Here is an 18,496-nt window from a genome sequence, read left to right on the forward strand (position 1 = left end):
TTGCCTACACCAATACATCTGGCCACCGCGTGTCTGCGCCAAAAGAAAAAGCAAAGCAAAATCTTGGGAACAAAAAGAAAACCGGATTGCAGGGTGCCCTTGTGCCGCAGACACTGCATGACACAATTTCGCTCTATTGCCAGTCTTGCACACCTCTCTCCCGTCTGTTTTCCACCCCTCCGAAACATGAGTCGACTGCACCAACCATGCCAATGGTGAAGGGGTGGAAGAGAGACAAGAGAGAAATACACGAGGGTGTGACAAATGCATTCCGTGCGGGATGCGCAGCGGCTCGCATATTTTTCCCACGCATTTTGTATGCTTTTCCCTTTTGGTGCCATATTTAAGTGTTGCAACCAATAATGCGCCATGGTAGCACTGCAGCAGGCGGTTTATTGTTCCAAGTTAATTGTACCATGACTACTCATTGTTATACCCAATATATTGTCAGAACCGGTATTGTTTAAGTGGGTTAGACAGTACCATTGTTTCTAAAATGTGAAGTTTGCCAGTTCATCACTTATCCGCCATAGAAAAGGTTACGTAATCCATCTGAAGCTGTACTACTCAAGAAGTTCAAGAGTTTTCCAGGTCTTTCAAGAAGCCTTGAAAATTACTTTTCAATTTCAAGGGTTTCAAGAACTTCTGCACACCCTGGTTCAGAATGTCTGTCCATTTGAGGGCATAAAGACATGAAATCACCAATATATATAGTCCTGTATGGAAGTATATGCCTTTATTGCAAGTTAAAAAGTAAAATAGTAAAAATGGAAGCAAAAGTATCCTTACAACCTCTTCCGTGTCCTTTTTGCAGGTGCCATCTGAAAATAAATGTTAAGGTCACACACCTCTCCGAAAGCTGGCCAGCACTGTCCATGCAAAAGTGAGCACTGCACATTTTTCAAGTACATTGTAGTAACTGCATCAAAATACAATACTAAAGACCCATAGACACAATTTTCAGGTGAGCACAGGAAAAAAAGTAAAGGCCCAGAAAGTGCAAAATTCAGGAAGCCAAGAGTCCTTGGCTTTGCAGCACCAGGAGCAGCACAGTTAGAATGTAGCAGGGAAGGAAGACATAAATGGAGTTTACACTCCATAAAACTAACACAATGAGCGAAGGTTTCAAAGTGATATGTTGACACGCAGGAGGCACAGCTAGTACGACTTTTGCAAGCCTTCACATTATTAAAGAATCAAAAGTTCTTGCACTCCAATTCCCGGGCCTAATATTGGGGAACTAGAAAATTTTTCATACTTAGAGGCAATGCTGTGAACATTATACAAGAACATTCATAAAGATGCATTGCTCAGTGCGTTTCATGGTGAAGTAATTTGAATTATTCAACACAAGTCTTTATGCTCTCAATTATGAGTAGCGTAAGAAGTTGTTCTAGTGTACACTGAATTGTTTGCTTAGTATGAAACACAGTACAAGTATTATATCAGCGTGAATCGCCAAGTTCCACCGCAAACACTGATATGCCTTACAAACATTTCTTTTTGCATTCAAAAACGCTTACTAAAACTTAAGTAGCCAAACTGCAGTTCATCAGTCCCAATGTGCTAAGATAAAAAACGAAAGCCACTATGATAGCTACAGGGCTATGCAAAACTAAACAGCTCATAACATGCAGCCTAAAGCTGCAGAGAGTATTTCAGTGCGAGAAGTGATAAAAGTGAGTGCTATCATTGAAAGATCAGTTCATATTGAAGAAAATTATCCAGCACAGTAAAAAAAAAATATGCGCAATATTTCTGCAGTGAGGCACCTACTATTTGTTTATGTGGTTATGTAGCATTGCACGAATTGCAGCTTGACAACATGCAAGAAATTTGCATGCCAACTCAAAAGGATTTTTTAAAGCTAATTCTGTTAATTTTAAATGTAGTTGAAGATGTACTTTCAGATATAAAAAAAAAGGGGGGGGGGGCTATGGCACCAGCATAATCATGCCAATTTGTTGCTAACAATTGTCAGTGGTGGAACAGCTATATGACTTTTTGGCACCAATCTTAGAGCAGAGAAAAAGTTGATTTGGTGCAGTGATAAGCCCTTGCAGTGCAGTGTCAAATGTACACTTGCACACCATATGGTCTCCATATTAAAGGGGCACTAAAGAGAAACATTAAATCTCAGTTTAGACTGATGAAGTATTCTTTGAAAACTTTATTTTTGTTAATTTCACAATGATTATTAGACAAATAAATGACACCTAAAGTGCAATATTTTGAATTTCGTACCAAAAGATCTCAGCGCCATTACGTCAGCATGACGTAGCGGATTTTAAAATATCTTCGTATTGGCCATGTTAGCTCAATAAAATTTCCTGAAACATTAACACATTAAATTTTTCAGAACACAAAGTAATTAATTTTTTACCAATACGCATTTAACTAGGCCACAGCAGACGCTGTCAAAATGCATGACATCACAGCGAGGTTGTAAGGGAACTTCTACATTGTGTTGCCAGTCATTATACTTTTTCTTTAACCTTTTCTAGCTTACAAAGCCTCTTTTTGCAATAAGAGTGCCGTTTTTAGCATTGTATAAGGGTTAATTAGGAGAAAATAACGAGAATTAAGAGGAAATGAATTGTATAAGGATAATTTGCACCTTATCAGTGTAAAGGATAAGAAAGAGCAGATTGGGTAAGGGAACAAACGCGAGTTAATGATATCTTAGTTGAAATCAAGAAAAAGAAATGGGCATGGGCAGGACATGTAATGAGGAGGGAAGATAACCGATGGTCATTAAGGGTTACAGACTGGATTCCAAGGGAAGGGAAGCGTAGCAGGGGGCGGCAGAAAGTTAGGTGGGCGGATGAGATTAAGAAGTTTGCAGAGACAACATGGCCACAATTAGTACATGACCGAGGTAGTTGGAGAAGTATGGGAGAGGCCTTTGCCCTGCAGTGGGCGTAACCAGGCTGATGATGAATTTACACATGCAAAATAATTTTTTTTGTCTCTTTAATGAAATAGTAAATAAATTAGTGCAATCAGACATCACCCGACGCTCATTCCTTAAGGGCTGACACAGATCTCGAAATCGGAAAAAATAAGAAAAAGTGCCAATTTTCAAAAATCGCGATTTTGGTCTTCATTGTCCAAAGTATTACCCCACAAAGTATTATTGCTCAATTCCTTCACAAAGTATAAAAAAACGGCAATTTTTAAGCGTCGGTGGACTGGAACTGAAGGCCCAGCTCAAAAATTTGCCCTAATTTCAAGCCGCCAAAGCTCTGGACGATGCAGGGCGATTACCGCCATCTTGGTCTCGTTTGAAAGCTGGTTTCCAGTACTTCATTTTGGCGCCTTTCAACATGATGAAGTAGTTCTGTGAGCGACGTCGTCGGCAACGTTTTCGAAAGGTGAAATTAGGAAAGAGTGACGCTGATTTGGCGAAGTGCACGCTTCTCCGAGGCACAGCCCTCCATGGATGGATGGATGGAAGGTAGGAGCAGGTCCACGACGCCGCCAGGAAACTCAACCTCCCGGTTCCGTCGTGGGAGACGCCCACTCCATGAGAGCCCAAAGCTCTCGTGGCCTGCAGGACCTGAATAAAGTTGATTTCCTTCCTTTCCATCCCCTTTGAAATGGGGCGATGACAGTTGCTCAGATTTTTATTTTGCCTTTTATTTTTATCTTTGTTGTGTTATTGAATTTCCTTCAATTGGCCCTGCTGCACGCCTCCTCTCTTTCTCGAGCCGGCGCGGCCGCGTGTTGACGGCGTGGTGCCTTCGCGTCGTCTGCGCAGTCTGCGTGCACCCGAGGCTTCTTTGTTGTGCAGTGTTTCGCGCCCCACAGCCTCTTATCGCATCGTTCATGTAAATATTTTCATCGTTAATTCGCTCTCTTTTAGCTCGCACTTTCGTTACTACGTTTATTAGCCAGGCTGCCGTGCCGTGCGTGCGTGCTTTTGTGCCGTTATTCTGATGGGGCGGGACTCGCGTTTGAAATCAAGCACACGAAGTGGTCGGCAAAAGGAGACGTGCTTGGAACAAGTTAACTGCATCGTCGAAAACAACTACGGCAGCTTCGGTGTCATTGCAAGCCGCAGTACCGCGGTCTGCTGCGGTGAACTCATCCAGATCGTCAAGTTTGGTGTTACCGCAAGCTATCGTACCACGGATCGGCGGCGCTATTCCAAGCTCCTCGAGAACTTCGGTGTTGCCGCAAGCCACGGCACTGCGGGTCGACGCGGCTGCTTCAAGCTCCTCGAGACCGTCAACTTCGGCATCGTCGGTGGGAGCAGCTGCAACAAGCTCGCGTGCGCATCGCATTGACACGTCATTTTACACAGAGGCTGAGTGTGCGGAGCGCGAAGAACGTGCAGACAAGATGAAGTCTTCCTTGACAAAAAAGTGCGCGACTTCGTGGAAGTTCGAGCTTTTAGGCGTGGGCGCGGTGAGCGACGACGACGATCGCGGCATGGAGTACGTCATTGTGGACATGGAAGTTTTGCAGACACTATTCGCATCCACAATGTGCAGCAAGTGTGGGATGGCTACTATCGAGCTCAAAAAGTGCAATGAGAAACAGTACGGCCCAGCGGTGAGACTATGGCTCACATGCTCAAGTTGAGATTTCGCGGAGCGGCACTTTTAGTCGCCACAAGTCATCGGATCATCAAACATAACGCCCTTTGAGGTCAACCTCAGGGCAATGAAAGGCATACGAAGCATAGGAAAAGGAGTGACTGCCCTCGCGGGCTTTTGTGCCACCCTGAACCTCTCCCACTGGCGCCTCCACCACAAGACCTTCAAGGGACATATGGAAATTATGGTGGGAACTTGCCAGACAGTAGCTACAGCCACAGAGGCAGCAAGCATCTAAGTAGTCAGAAACCTCTACAAGGAATTCCTCAACCCTGTAGGAAACGTGGACGTCATTTTCGATGGCACCTGGAATACCCGTGGCCACAATTCTAACATAGCTGTGGGGTGCATTGTTGAACTTTACACAGGCCTGGTGCTGGACCATGTTGTCCTTTCTCGGTATTGCCCTGGCTGCCAAGGAGCACCTGACTCCGATGATGATGGCTACAGTGACTGGGCTATGACCCACAAGTGTCAAAAAAACACTGACTGCAATGCCAGACAGATGGAGACGGAAGCAGCACTGATCCTGTTCAGGTGGTCCCTGCAGAAGAATGGGCTGCGCTACATGATTCTGTCTGATGGCGATAGCTGCACTTTTCATGCACTGACTCAAGACGGCATCTACGGATACTTAGACATGGGAAAAAAAAAAAAGGACTGTCTGAACCATGTCCATAAGCGAATGGGGACAGCCCTTCGCACCTTGGTGAAGAAGAAAAAGCCCAAGGAGAGTCTCTTAGTGGGAAAGGGAGACTTACCCAAGATAAAATAGAAAAGAAACTATTATGGGTATGCTCTGAGGAGCCACAAGCATGACGTTTCTGCAATGCTTTTGTGCCGTTGTTCTGGCAGTGCAGGCCACACTGTTGCACATGACTTCAACGGATGAATCGCCTGATCACAGTCATTGTCCTGAAGGTGATGACTCCTGGTGTTTCTTCAACTGTGCCCTTGCCAACCAAGAGGAGCCACCACCGCATAAAAACCCTCTGCCAAGGTTTATTCGCAATGCACTAGAGCCAGTCTTTGCAAGGCTTGGTGACCAGGCCCTCTTACAGCGTTGCAGTGATGGCATGACACAAAATGCCATTGAGTTCCTGCACTCTGCGATCTGGACCCAAAGCTCCAAAAACAGACATGACTCATTGCTGGCTGTGGAAAGCGGCGTTGCTGAAGCAGTGTCACGCTACCATCAGGGAATGACACAAACCAGCAAGGCTGTTGCAGTGCAGCTTGGCTATAGTCCTGAAAGCTCCCTCATTCGAAGGAGCCTTGAAAAGGACAAACGAAGGCTTTACAGGTCTAACAAAGGTCTAACAAAGGTTTTTCGTCAAGTGCCTTTGCTTTATGAAAGGTTTGATAAAGTTTCCATGAATTTATTTCGGTAAATTCGGTGTTCTTGTGCTCAGCAACACCTGGGCAACATGTTAGAGCCCAAAGGTTTTCCATTTGTTCAATAGACAAAAGAGCTAGTGGCAGTAAAAATTTAAATGCAATTTTCTCAGCTTTTTTTCGTGAAGTGCTTTTGCCTTATGGAAGTTTTGATGTTTACATCAACTGATTTCAGTGAACTAGGTATCATTTTTAGCAATATCTTGGCTATATCCTAAAGCTTTCCGTTTTTCCTAGATTATTAATTAGGTCAAATGTAGGCTCATTACTGCCACATTGTTTTTTTTCTGAAGTTTGCTATTTGTGAAAATCACAATTACTTTATTGGTATTTGCTTAGCTTTAGGATATCCACTGGGCCTTTGGAAATGTCTACATATTCTTAAATACACTTTATTTTAATGAGAAATTATTAAAAAGGTCCGTAAGAAATCACCTAATTAGAAGTATTGTATTCTGTCGCATCTTTTCTTCCAAGTGAGATATTTGAAATCTAAACACATACTTGAAATCAGCATTCTAAAATATATCTCCACACAAAATTTAAGCTACTTATATTGAAAAATAGAAAAAAGTTTTGAAGACCCTCATAAAAAGTTGTAAGGACCCTCATCTCCCCTTAAGCGAGCTCCATGGCACATCAATAAAAAAAAAAAAAAACTTTTGCACAAACGTCACAAACAAGACAGCAGCAGTAGATAGGAAACTCCGGCAAGAAAAATGTGCATGCAAAAGTAGTGCATCAAAATCAAAAGCACCGATTAAAATCATAATATTGTAAATATGTCGCAAACATCTTGAAGCACTTCTGAATGGACCTGTGCTACAAGTTTGGATAATAGGTGCAAATTATTTTAGTAAAATGAGTTGCAATGTAGATGCCTAGTTTGACCTTGCCGTGTCAGTTTGTCTTCATGTAGCAGGTTCACTTTTCACAATGTTTTACATCACGCATATATTTGAAGTGTCTGGATAGGTTCTTTTGAAGAATGTTAGACACGAAATAGTTAAGATTCTCATATCTGACGTTCCTAAAAGAGTTAACGCACTGAATTTTGTCACACTTGGGGAAACTCACTGCAGAATTAAAATTTCTAATTCATTCTGCAGCTGTACCATTATCATAATTCTGAAGGTACAAGAAATGTGATGAACCAAAATTTTCAATCACCAGAATTAACTGGTACCTGAAGGGGATATCTGTAGCTACTGCCGAGATTCGTTGACTTGCAGGATGATGATAGGGTGCTTTTGTTTCTGGTTTCAACTGTACTAGCTAGGCAGCATGAACAAAACGATGTCCTCATTTCATTTGATTGCTTGGTGTACGTTTGGCGCAATTTTATGCTATAATGGCGCTTTTAAGCAAAATGGTGCTAAGGAATACTCTTGGTGCCATGGGTTCAGTTATGCCACCACTGAATTACAGTTGAACCCACTTATAACAATATTCAAGTGCCACGAAAATTCCATTGTTATAACCAGGTTGCATGAAAAAAAGAAATCAAAATGGGGGATGGCGGAGCTGTTCCGAGAAAACTTTAATGACGTGGAGGCCAGTTCTCCTCTCCACTACCTTCCTCCATCCAGCTGAATTGAAAGTGTGTTGTTTAGAGGCGCAAGGGCCAGGTATGGCCAAAGAGCGCCATGACAGTGTTAGTGATTTTGCGGTGGAATGATGAGTTCTGTGAAGTTGATGTGACGTGGCTGTAAAGCGGCCTAAAAGAGTTGATGTAAATTCCACAAGATCTACGTGTAATAAAATTATGGGAATGACCACTGACATGTACTATTAACATTAGAATGCATTGAGAAAGAATGATGCAATATATAAAATATGTGAGATGCTAAAATTGTCTAGAGCACTACTGCCTCACCAGAGCCCTTGGAACCCAAGGGCCTAGAGGCATGTGCTATACAAAGAAAACTATCGTAGCGGCATCCTTTGGAAAGAGGATGTGCTATGAAATTAATGGGCTTGTAACATGTAGCACAACATCTTTCAAGAAAGAGAGGACTGCTTTGGGTCTTGAAATGCGGTTCTTCACCAAGAAACATAGCCGGATCCAGAAAGACGCAATGGCTGTATGCAAAAGGAAAATGTTTCCTCCCGTCTCTTTCGGCTTCCCGGCACTCCAGGAAGACGTGGAGGACGGTCAGCCTGTCGCCACATCTACAACAGGTTGGAGGCTCGTTACCGGTCAAGAGAAAGTTATGAGTGCCAAATGTGTGTCCTATTCTTAGTCTAGTGAATAGGACATCTGTTCTTCGCGTTTTTGTAATTGGGTGCCAGAAACCTAACTTCGGCTTAATTAGGTGAAGCTTATTACTCGTTTCAGCGTCCCACAAGCATTGCCTGTGGCTTCGCAGTTTGTTTCGTAGAAAAGGCTTATGTCTGTGGCAGGGACAACAGCAGAACGAATACCCTGCAATGCCGTTGATTTGGCGATCTCGTCGACAAGCACATTACCCTCGATTCCTCTATGGCCAGGAAACCAGCATATGTTAACGTTCTAAATTTTGTAAAAGTTTTATATGTTTAAGTTATTCATGATTACAGAAATGCTGATTTTGCCAGAATAACGAACTAAAATCTTTCATCATCGACTACGTTCAAAGTTTTCACTCCCGATCAGTTGAAGAAAACTGGTCAATATTCAAATAAAAAGCTAACTTCTTAATTAACCAGTACATCCTGCAAAAACATATTTATTATAATTCTCGCGCACCTTGGTTCAACTTGCGTCTTAAACATCTACTGAACAATAACAAAAGGCTTTTCCGATGAACAAAAATAACTGGCAGTGATGAGCGTTGGAATGCTTACACAATAGCCCTGAGCGACTACAAGAATGCTGTAGCTGAGTCGAAAACATTTTATGAGCACACGCTGCCTTCTTTCTTGAAAGACAACCCACAGAAACTTCAACTCGTCTATTCAAGCAACAGATCGCACCGATAACAGATGTCGTCTTGAATAATTCTCGAAATCACGTGTCACCACGAGCGACTTCACACTGCGGAAACGATTACATAGGTGCAGGAGCCCAACTACGTCACCGCCCCTCTCCGGGCGGACTGGCCGCGAGTGAAGAGGGAAACGGTGAAGAGGGAAACGGCGGATTGAAATTTCAGGCCTTTCCGCAGCACGTAGAGATGTAATACTTTGCAGACACGATTGTTATCGCGCAAGGTATGCTCTGCGCTTGCCAAATGGCCAGACCGGGTGAGGGGCCCTTTAAAGTTTATAGCTGTGCAGAGAACCTAGATGCTTTCGCAAATGGATTGTCATTACTGTCATGGGTAAAGCAATTCAAAGAAATCCATGAAAGGATGTTTATACTGATAATGAAAGCTGTATTCTGAATCAATTACTTTCAGTACATGCTAGTTCATTAAGCCAGTGAGCAGAAAACCCACAGCTTCAATGAGGCATTGCACCATATGCAATGTGAGGCATAAGTGAAAGCATCCAAAACGGGGTAATAGAAAATACCCCCAATGTTGCAACATAAAAACAATGTTACAGGTGCTGCTCCCTACTTTAGCTTTCAAATGAGCAAAGATTATTTAAACTATTCCAGCATCAGATGGAACTTTATGGCTGTGCTGTAGTAATGCCATTATTTGCTGATCATTCTTCAGTTAGCACTGGACAAACAAAAAATTTTTATACACTAACACCCATGTGTCACATGTACATTTGGAATACTTGGTATCTACAAAAATAATAATACACTGTGTTCTCACCTCTTCGGCTTGCTCATTCTTCAATGTCTTAACAGCAGAGCCCTGCTCGGTAACTGAAAAGAAAAATAACAAGAAATGAGTGAATCACATTCATTTCAGTGTCATGTGTACACTCTTTGATACTTAATATAACAAGTGAAAACACGGGGAAGGCGGGAGATGGAAATTCAAGACGATGAGCAAAACGTGAACAAGGTGAAAGCAGGAGCCAACGTTTCAACAAGTGGACTTGTCTTCTTCAAGGAGACATATGAATAAGCGCTATGCTAAATTTCAAGCTATAGTCAGCTATATTTAAGCATAAATTTAGGCTATAGGCAAACTATAAAGTTTTTAGAGTTTTTTTTTTATCTTTCCATTTTTCCCCCTTTGTTTTTTATACCGCTTCACTATTTTCTTTTTTTTTTACGAGCACCGGTTTTTGTCGCTCCTTCTATTGTCTCTCCGAGACACGATAGCCCACGACCATCAGCGAAACAGGTAATAGAGGGCTACAGTGCATGCCGCTGACATGCCGGCTGACACACGGGCGTCGACACGTGACTGACAGACGGCCGTATCCCTGGCCTTGTGCACAGCACTCCTTTATTCTCAATTCGACACCCTCACCGCTAACACACCTTTGCTCCTTGCCGCACCCACCCGCCTTACGCCCTCTCCCCTTTAGAAGAACCCCACCTATATATACTGTGGCAAGGAAAGCATATGTCGCCTTGAACAAGACAAGTCCATTTGTCGAAACATTGGCTCCTGCTTTCACCTCGTTCTCGTTTTGCTCATCGTCTTAATGTAACAAGTGAATGATATCCCAGCAATCAGCCAAACAGTGCCTCTCAGCAGCTCATGCACGATTAACTCAACCTTGAGCTCTGAAGTGCTACCAGGTTAAGATAGACTAAGTCAAATTTTGGTGAAGGCTAATGATGGAGGAGAAACTTGAAAATGTCACATATGGCTAAAGCAACAGGTATCTACCAACAGATGAACTAGTGTTGCATGTTTGACTTATTGCGAACTGAAGAAAGCAATGAAGACTTGAAAGTCAGATGGCAAGAGCAGACTACAACTACATAGTGCAGGGGCCACCTTGAAACCTCCATATCGACGAGAACAGTGGTAACTGTCACAAGCGTCAACCATGGCGGCACTAGCGGGCATGAGTGAGAGAAATCAGAGCTATGCCAAGGAGCAATTCTTGCCCTAGTACAAGAGCAAATCGTCAGAGGACAAGCCAAGACACAGGACAGCTCCCGCCCAGAGGGACGAATGCCTGTGCACGCTCTTCCCGTTTTCATGGGTTGCACCGACCTCACGAGGGATGGAAGCAATACCTGGAAATAAGGAGGGGTTGGCAAGGCTTCGGTGGCTCTCTGTATTTATTTTCTGTTTAACAACATAGGTTGTGCACACTTTGTTATACTAGTCACAGGAGAGCAGCTGTCAAGCATTCACATACTAGTGATGCAAAATTATTAGTAAATTGACCACCGAAAGTTTCTTTTAACTATTCAATAGTGCAAAAAAGTAGACTATCGATAGCACTATTGACAGTATTACAATGTTTTGCCACGAAACTGTTGATAATGTAACAAAGCTATCTATAGTATTACGGCAGCGTGCTTAAGCTAGTGTTCTTGACTATTCACGTAGTGCGCGCCGATGGACGTGCCACTGGTGGTGACCTTGTGCAGAACAGTCGGGGAAGGAGCCAGCTGTGCGCCATAGTTTGCTGCATCGTTGATCGTGCTTCTCTGCCTTAGTCATGTTTTCAGAGCAAAATAAGCAACACCCTTCGCATGTGTGCGATGACGAAAGCTTCAAGGAATGTCGAAGAGTTGTTGCGTGGTAGGGGGTTCAAATACCAACAAAAACGTGCTAGCGAAACGGTTCTAATAATTCCCCGCAAAGCCTCATCAGCGGGAGCAACCGTAGCAATGGATTGGCACCGTTCAGCAGAAAATTTCTTGTCATCCTCTCCTTTCTCGCATCAGTGTTTTTTCCAATCTATCGTATTTAGACGGGTAAGTGACTAAGTTTGTCTGCAGTACAGCATGCAGTTTAAAGGCATTTCGCTAAAGTTCTGAATACTGTTGACCGCTTATACTGTTTGCCACTTCTTTACCACGTTACGCTAGCTAGGTAGCATGACAGCACGAGCGCATTGTGTTGTATGTTAAAGCTACTGAAGCTTGCAAGAACTGGAATTGTTGGTTTTATTTGGCCCGGTAAATCCTCGCACCAGCTGTCGCACACTTCATGTCTTTACATCTATTTTATGTGTGGCTTCGCACATGTTTTAACTGTGGCTAGTTGCTCCATGCATAACTCTTGTTGATTTTTTTGAGGTGCAAGGTTTTCAACCTGCCTCGTTTGTAAAGGGCCTAAATCAAGCTGTGTCTTATCGGAATGATACCAGGCAAGTGCTTCTTTAACAGCTTTATTCTTTTCACCTACGGGCATCTTAGATATTGTGGTTTTTTGGGAAATGTGTTCAGAAAATAGGTAGTTCAGGGCGAGAATTGCTAATAGTTGCCGCATATGGCATTTTTGTCCCATTTTCGCTGAAAAGTCCGCCTCACATTTGGGAAGTAATCACACCTCGATGCTGTGTGCACAGACTTAACACGCCGAGTGATTTGTTTGTTTTACAACGTAGTCCCTCGTGCATGTGAATTTTGTACTCAAGAATTCTTTCTTATTATGCTTACGCTGAAAAAGACTAAACTCTACCTTGCCGTTAGCGCTCCTCTACTTCGACTGGCGCCACTCTGCTTTGAAATATATCATGTGGCGTCTCTCTGGTAACATTAAAAATGAGTACTGAAAACTTCATCAGACTTTAGCTTTGTACATTTCCAAGCAGCTCCCTTGGGAAATTTACAATTGCAAAAACCGCACCGAGAACAGCAGTTCATCGGCGTATGCAGCAGAATTGCATCAGCGGTACAGCGCCAACACGCGCTTTTATTTACCCGTGCGTTTGGAGACTTCGTTGACTAGTGTACACGTTTCCATCAATAAATTCACAATTACTTCCTGAGGCGGCTTTGACTGCACTTATTTGGCGATGTCACATGTTTTCATCGGTAGAAAGATCAGAACAGCATGTGCAGACATTGCACCATGCGGATTTGTTTGATACAAGTCTGCACTAACGACGAGTGCTTATTATTGACGTACAGAAACAGAATTACAGCAAGTGTACAATTAAAAAAAAAAACAATATAGACATTGCATTACTCAACAAAATTTAAACGAGAAGAAAGCGAGTTAACCGAGGGGCCCGATCTTTATTAGTCATATCATAAGAAGCCAACAAACACTGACACCAAGACAACATAAAGGAAATTACTTGTGCTTAATAAATGAAATAAAGAAACGATAAATTAGTGGAAATTAAAGTGGATGAAAAAAAAACGACGAAACAAAATTTAGCATCTAGGTAACATGAGCTCCACTTCATGAAAATGGGGTTCATGGCATTTATCTGCAAAGCCAAGGAAAGTATAGATTAAATCAGCTGCTATCGTTGAAATTAAAATCTAGAAAGGACCAAAAAAAGGGAAATGAATGTAGAGTGAAAAATAAGAAGCCACCGGTAGGATTCGAACCTATAACTGCCACATTAAGTGAGCGTTGCACTACCAATTATGCTACGGCTATCAATGTATATACGAGGTTTCTTTTCTTTTTTTTTCAAGGTCCGATCGATCGCGAAAAGAAAACCACAGTGAAAATCCGATGATGCTGGGTGCCGATGTGTTGCGCAGTGTTTCTAGCATGCCCGTTGATCGCGTGAGGTCGCAGTTATCAGTTCTGAGCGCGCAGTGAGCTTGTAAACATGCCTTGAACAATGGAGTCTCCCGCTAAATTTGAATTACATACTGTCATTCGATTTCTGCATGCTCAAGGGTGCAATGCAGCCGAAATCCATCAACGAATGAATAATATGTGCGGTACAGAGCGACAGTAAAGTGTGGCAATAGTGTAGGAACTTTGAAGCAGGACGCACAGACGTTCATTATGCAGGCGGGCAGGGAAGGAAGCAAGTGTCAACTCATGACCTTGTTCAGCGAAGGATCAGGCGATTCGAGAACATCGTTGGTTCAATTTCCGTGTTGAGCGATTCGTTTTCCGAAATTTCACGGTCAGCTCTCTATACCATCGTAATGAATTAATGTTTGATGTTTAATGCCGCAAGGGCAAGGTATGGCCAAAGAGCACTAGTGTTAATAAGTTCACAGTGGACTGATGGGTTCTGCGAAGTTAACGTGACGTGGCTGTAAAGGGACCTAAAAGTATTGATGTAAATTGCATAAAATCTATGTGTAATAAAATTATAGCAATGAATAATGACGTGGTACCATGAACATTAAAATGCACTGCGAAAGAATGACGCAATATACAAAATATGCTAGATGCTAAAATTGGCTGGAGCACTACTGCCTCACCAGACCCCTTGAGACCCAAAGGCATGTGATATACAAAAAACTATCATAGCGGCATCCTTTGGAAAGAGGATGTGCTACGAATTTAATGGGCTTGTAACATGTAGCCCAACATCATTAAAGAAAGCAAGGACTGCTTTGGTCTTAAAAAGCGGTTTTTCACCAAGACACACAGCCGGATGTAGAGGGACGCAATAGCGGTATGCGAAAGGAAAATGTTTCCTCCCGTCCCTTTCGGCTTCCCGACACTCCAGGAAGAAGTGGAATAAGGTCAGCGTGTCCCCACATCTACCACAGGTTGGAGGCTCGTTACCGGTAACGAGAAAGTTACGAGTGCCGAATGTGTGTCCTATTCTTAGTCTAGTGAATAGGACATCTGTTCTTCCGTGTTTTAGTAGTTGGGTGCTAGAAACCTAACTTCGGCTTAATTACGTGAAGCTTATTACTTGTTTCAGCGTCCCACAAGCGTTGCCAGTGGCTTCGCAATTTGTTTCGTAGAAAAGGCTTCATGTCTGTGGTAGGGACAGCAGCAGAACGAATACCCTGTGATGCTATTGATTTGGCGATCTTGTCGGCAAGCACATTACCCGCGATTCCTCTATGGCCAGGAACCCAGCATATTACATGTCTATGTGATAAATAGATGTTGCATAAGAGTGAGTAAAGTTCATTGAAGACAGGATTTCTGTAGATGTGTAGAGAAATTAGTGCTTTTACAAGGCTTAACGAGTCTGTGAATATGATTGCTCCGTCAAGTTTTAATTTCTTTATCTGTTTTACCGCAGACAGTACTGCATAGGCTTTTGCAGTGAAGATACTTGTTAGGGGGCTCAACACGTCAGATTCAGAAAAAGAGGGACCAACAGCAGCGTAAGATACGCCAGCATGTGATTTTGACGTGTCTGTGTAGAATTCGCAGCAGGAGTACTTCGATTGTAGCTCACGGAAATGCATAGCAATTTCAAGCTCAGGAGCGTGCTTTGTGACCTCTACAAAGGATACATCACATTCGATTACCTGCCACTCCCAGGGCGGTGATAGCTTAGCTGCATGCATTAGGCGATGTTCGAGCATTGGGACATCCATTTCTTCGCTAAGTTCTCTCACATGCAGTGAGAAAGGTTGTGTCATGGAGGGTCTATTACGAAAAATAGTTTCACACGTCAAGTCGTTAACGGTTGTGAAACACGGATGTTCCTTATTAGAGCGCACTTTCAGAAAATAGGTAAAGCTGGTGTATGTTCTCTGAAAATGGAGTGACCACTCATCTGACTCTACGTATAGACTTTCGATGGGGCTAGTTCTAAATGCACCAGTGGCCAGGCGGATACCCAGATGGTGGACGGGGTCTAATACCTTTAGCACGCTTGGGGCGGCAGAATGATAAACTACGGCACCATAGTCCAATCGTGATCGAACTAGGCTCCTGTAAAGATTCAATAAACACTTCCTATCACTATCCCATGTTGTGTGGGATAAGATTTTAAGTTCATTGTTTTAGACATTTTGCTTTAAGATATTTTATGTGCAGAATGAAAGTAAGCTTATAGTCAAGTACAATACCTAGAAATTTGTGCTCTTTGTTGACAGGTATTTGTTGTCCGCACAGTTGTACAAAAGGATCTGGAGGCAGGCCTTTCTTTCTTGTAAAGAGAACACAAGAACTTTTGTGGAGGTTGATTATAAATCCATTTTCGTCTGCCCACTTGGACACCTTGTTTAAGCCCTGCTGTACCTGTCTCTCACACACTGCGAGGTTGCAGGATTTGAAATCTATTTGTATATTGTCTATGTAGACAGAATAAAAAATAGCTGGTGGTAATGATGCACAAAGCGTGTTCATCTTAACGACAAAGAGCGTGCAGCTGAGTACGTCACCCTGGGGTACTCTAGTTTTCTGTATGAATGTACGCAACAGTGCATCACCTATTTTCACCCGAAATGTACAGTTGTGCAGGTAGCTTTCGATAATGTTTAACATTGACGCGAATTCCCAGCGCCGACAGGTTGCGCAGGATTCCGTACCGCCAAGTTGTATTGTACGCCTTTCCATGTCAAGAAACACAGATAGGAAGGATTCTTTATGTAAAAAAGCATCGCGAATGTTTGCTTCAATGCGCACGAGATGGTCGGTTGTAGATCGCCCTTCCCTAAAGCCACATTGAAGTGGGTCAAGCATTTTGCTGGACTCTAGGAAATGTACGAGACAGTGATTGATCATTTTTTCAAAAAGCTTAGAAAAGCAGCTCTTAAGCGTTATAGGACGGTAGCTGGTCAGCAATGATGTATCTTTACCGTGCTTCAAAACAGGGATCACAACAGCTTCGTTCCACTTAGATGTGAGGTACCCGGCAAACCATATAGCATTGAAAAGTGCGAGTAGCGTTATTTGAGTATCGCTTTGGAGATGTTTAAGCATGTCGTACACGATTGTATCGGGGACCGGCGCAGAGCTCTTACATGCTGATAAGGAAGCTTTAAGTTCGGCTATGGTAAAAGGACGGTTATACAAATCGTTTGGTATAACTTCAGTGGCTTAAGTTCTTCTATTGCTTTATGCATAAGAAAGTTCTCTGAATAGTGAGTCGAGCTAGAGACGCGCTCTAAGTGTTCACCGAGCGTCAGCCTTGTCTTCCAACCTGTTTCCTTCCATTAACCAGGGGCAATGGATAGATTTGTTGTCCCTTAAGTATCCTCAGCCCGTTCTATGCTTTTGCCTCCTGTGTGTATGAGTTAATGCTGGACAAGAATCTCTCCCAGCTTGTCTTTTTCGCTTGCCGTCACATCCGCCTTCCCTGTGATTTAATGTTTATAAATTCTATCAAATTTTCTGCAGTTGGGGATTGACGCAGTAAGCCCCATGCTTTATTTAGTTTTTTCGTGCCTCCTTGCGCTCATCATTCCACCAGGGAACTCGTCTTTTGGATGAGCTACCGTTAGATTATGGAATAAAGTTATTCACTGTCTCGATGATAAAAGCGGCAAAATATACTGCCGCGTCGTCAATACTAAAATCAGTGATAAAATGTCTGGATAGGTAGTTCGATTCCTTAATATGGTCCTAGTCGGCAGAAGCTAGCTTCCACCGAGGCATACGTGGTGGGCATTAATGTTGTTCAATTAAGTTTAAAAGAACTGGAAAATGGTCACTTCCGTAAGGATTTTTAATAACACTCCAATCTAAGTAAGGAATAAGAGCTGCTGAGCCAATAGAGAGGTCTATGGAAGAATGAGAATTGTGAAACATGGTATAATAAGTTCATTTTTATTGAACAGGCATGCACCAGTGTTTACTAAAAAGTCCTCAATGAATCAACCTCTCGCATCGTGAGTCTCCCCACATCGTGTTCTGCACATTAAAATCTCCCACAAGTATGTAAGGCTCGGTAAGCTGGCTAATGAGGTTATACATGTTTTTTCAAGATTATGGTTTGGGGGTATATAAATGGAACAGACAGTGATTAACTTATTGAAAAGAATGGCCCAAACTGGCACTGCCTCAAGGGGCATTAAAAGGGCGACTTGTCGGCTACTATTGCTACACCACCAGAGGCGTTAGCCTTGTCGCGGTCCTTCCGGAAGATGAAGTAATTACAAAAAAAATTTGTGTTCGTAGGTTTCAGATGTGTCTCTTGAACACACAGCAACTTTGGATTGTGTTTGTGTAGTAGTTCTGTAATGTCATCGAGGTTACCAAGGAGTCTTCTGGCATTCCACTGTAATATCTGTCTCCATTGTGATAAATGTGTTGTGTGCTGTGTGTTTAAAAGACTACGATTAGCTCACGGGCCCTTTCCAGGCGCCATGACGCGAGTTTTGTCTTTTTTGGAGCATTTTTTGGAGCGCTCGACAGAGGCTCGCCACTCCTTAAGCGCTGACGGCGCCGTCTGGGTGGTCGTTGTGTCCATCGCCTCTTGCGAGGAGTTGGGCACGTGTTCTTCCGAGCGCTCTGTTTGACACGAACGGCTCGGCACGTTCGACTAGACCTTTGAGGCCACCGACCCGGTGGTCGCTGGTCCCTTCCACTGGGGTGGCGGAACAGCAATTGCTGTAGCCGGCCAGGGGGCGGGGGCAGATGGCGTAACTGCCAGCTCGCTACAGGTGGGCCGGACAGCTGGCGGAAGCCGTTGTGTCGCTGCCGCCTGACGCATCACATCGGCAAAGGTATTCTTTGGCAGGAAGGATACCCGCCTGTGTGCCTCCTTTGAACTCATTTTCTTTTACTTTAATTTTAACAATTTCCTTTTCTTTTTTCCAGGATGGGCACAATCGCGAGTATGCGGCGCGCTCCCCATCACAGTTT

At 43.2% G+C, this 18,496-nt stretch overlaps 1 protein-coding gene across 1 annotated transcript in view; it reads right to left on the minus strand.

Annotated features, from left to right (window-relative positions):
• Positions 1-714: 714 nt before the first annotated feature.
• LOC126545500 (uncharacterized) overlaps positions 715-18,496 on the minus strand; it is a 42,113-nt gene continuing 24,331 nt past the window's right edge. The window contains exons 7-8 of the mRNA XM_050193394.3: positions 9,746-9,798; positions 715-821 (exon numbers count right to left, since the gene is read on the minus strand). Of these exons, the coding sequence (XP_050049351.1) occupies positions 786-821; positions 9,746-9,798 (89 nt within the window). The 3' untranslated portion in view covers positions 715-785. The remainder of the gene's footprint in view (positions 822-9,745; positions 9,799-18,496) is intronic.

The sequence above is a fragment of the Dermacentor andersoni genome, chromosome 1 (genome assembly GCF_023375885.2).
Source record: "Dermacentor andersoni chromosome 1, qqDerAnde1_hic_scaffold, whole genome shotgun sequence".
NCBI lineage: Eukaryota > Metazoa > Arthropoda > Arachnida > Ixodida > Ixodidae > Dermacentor > Dermacentor andersoni.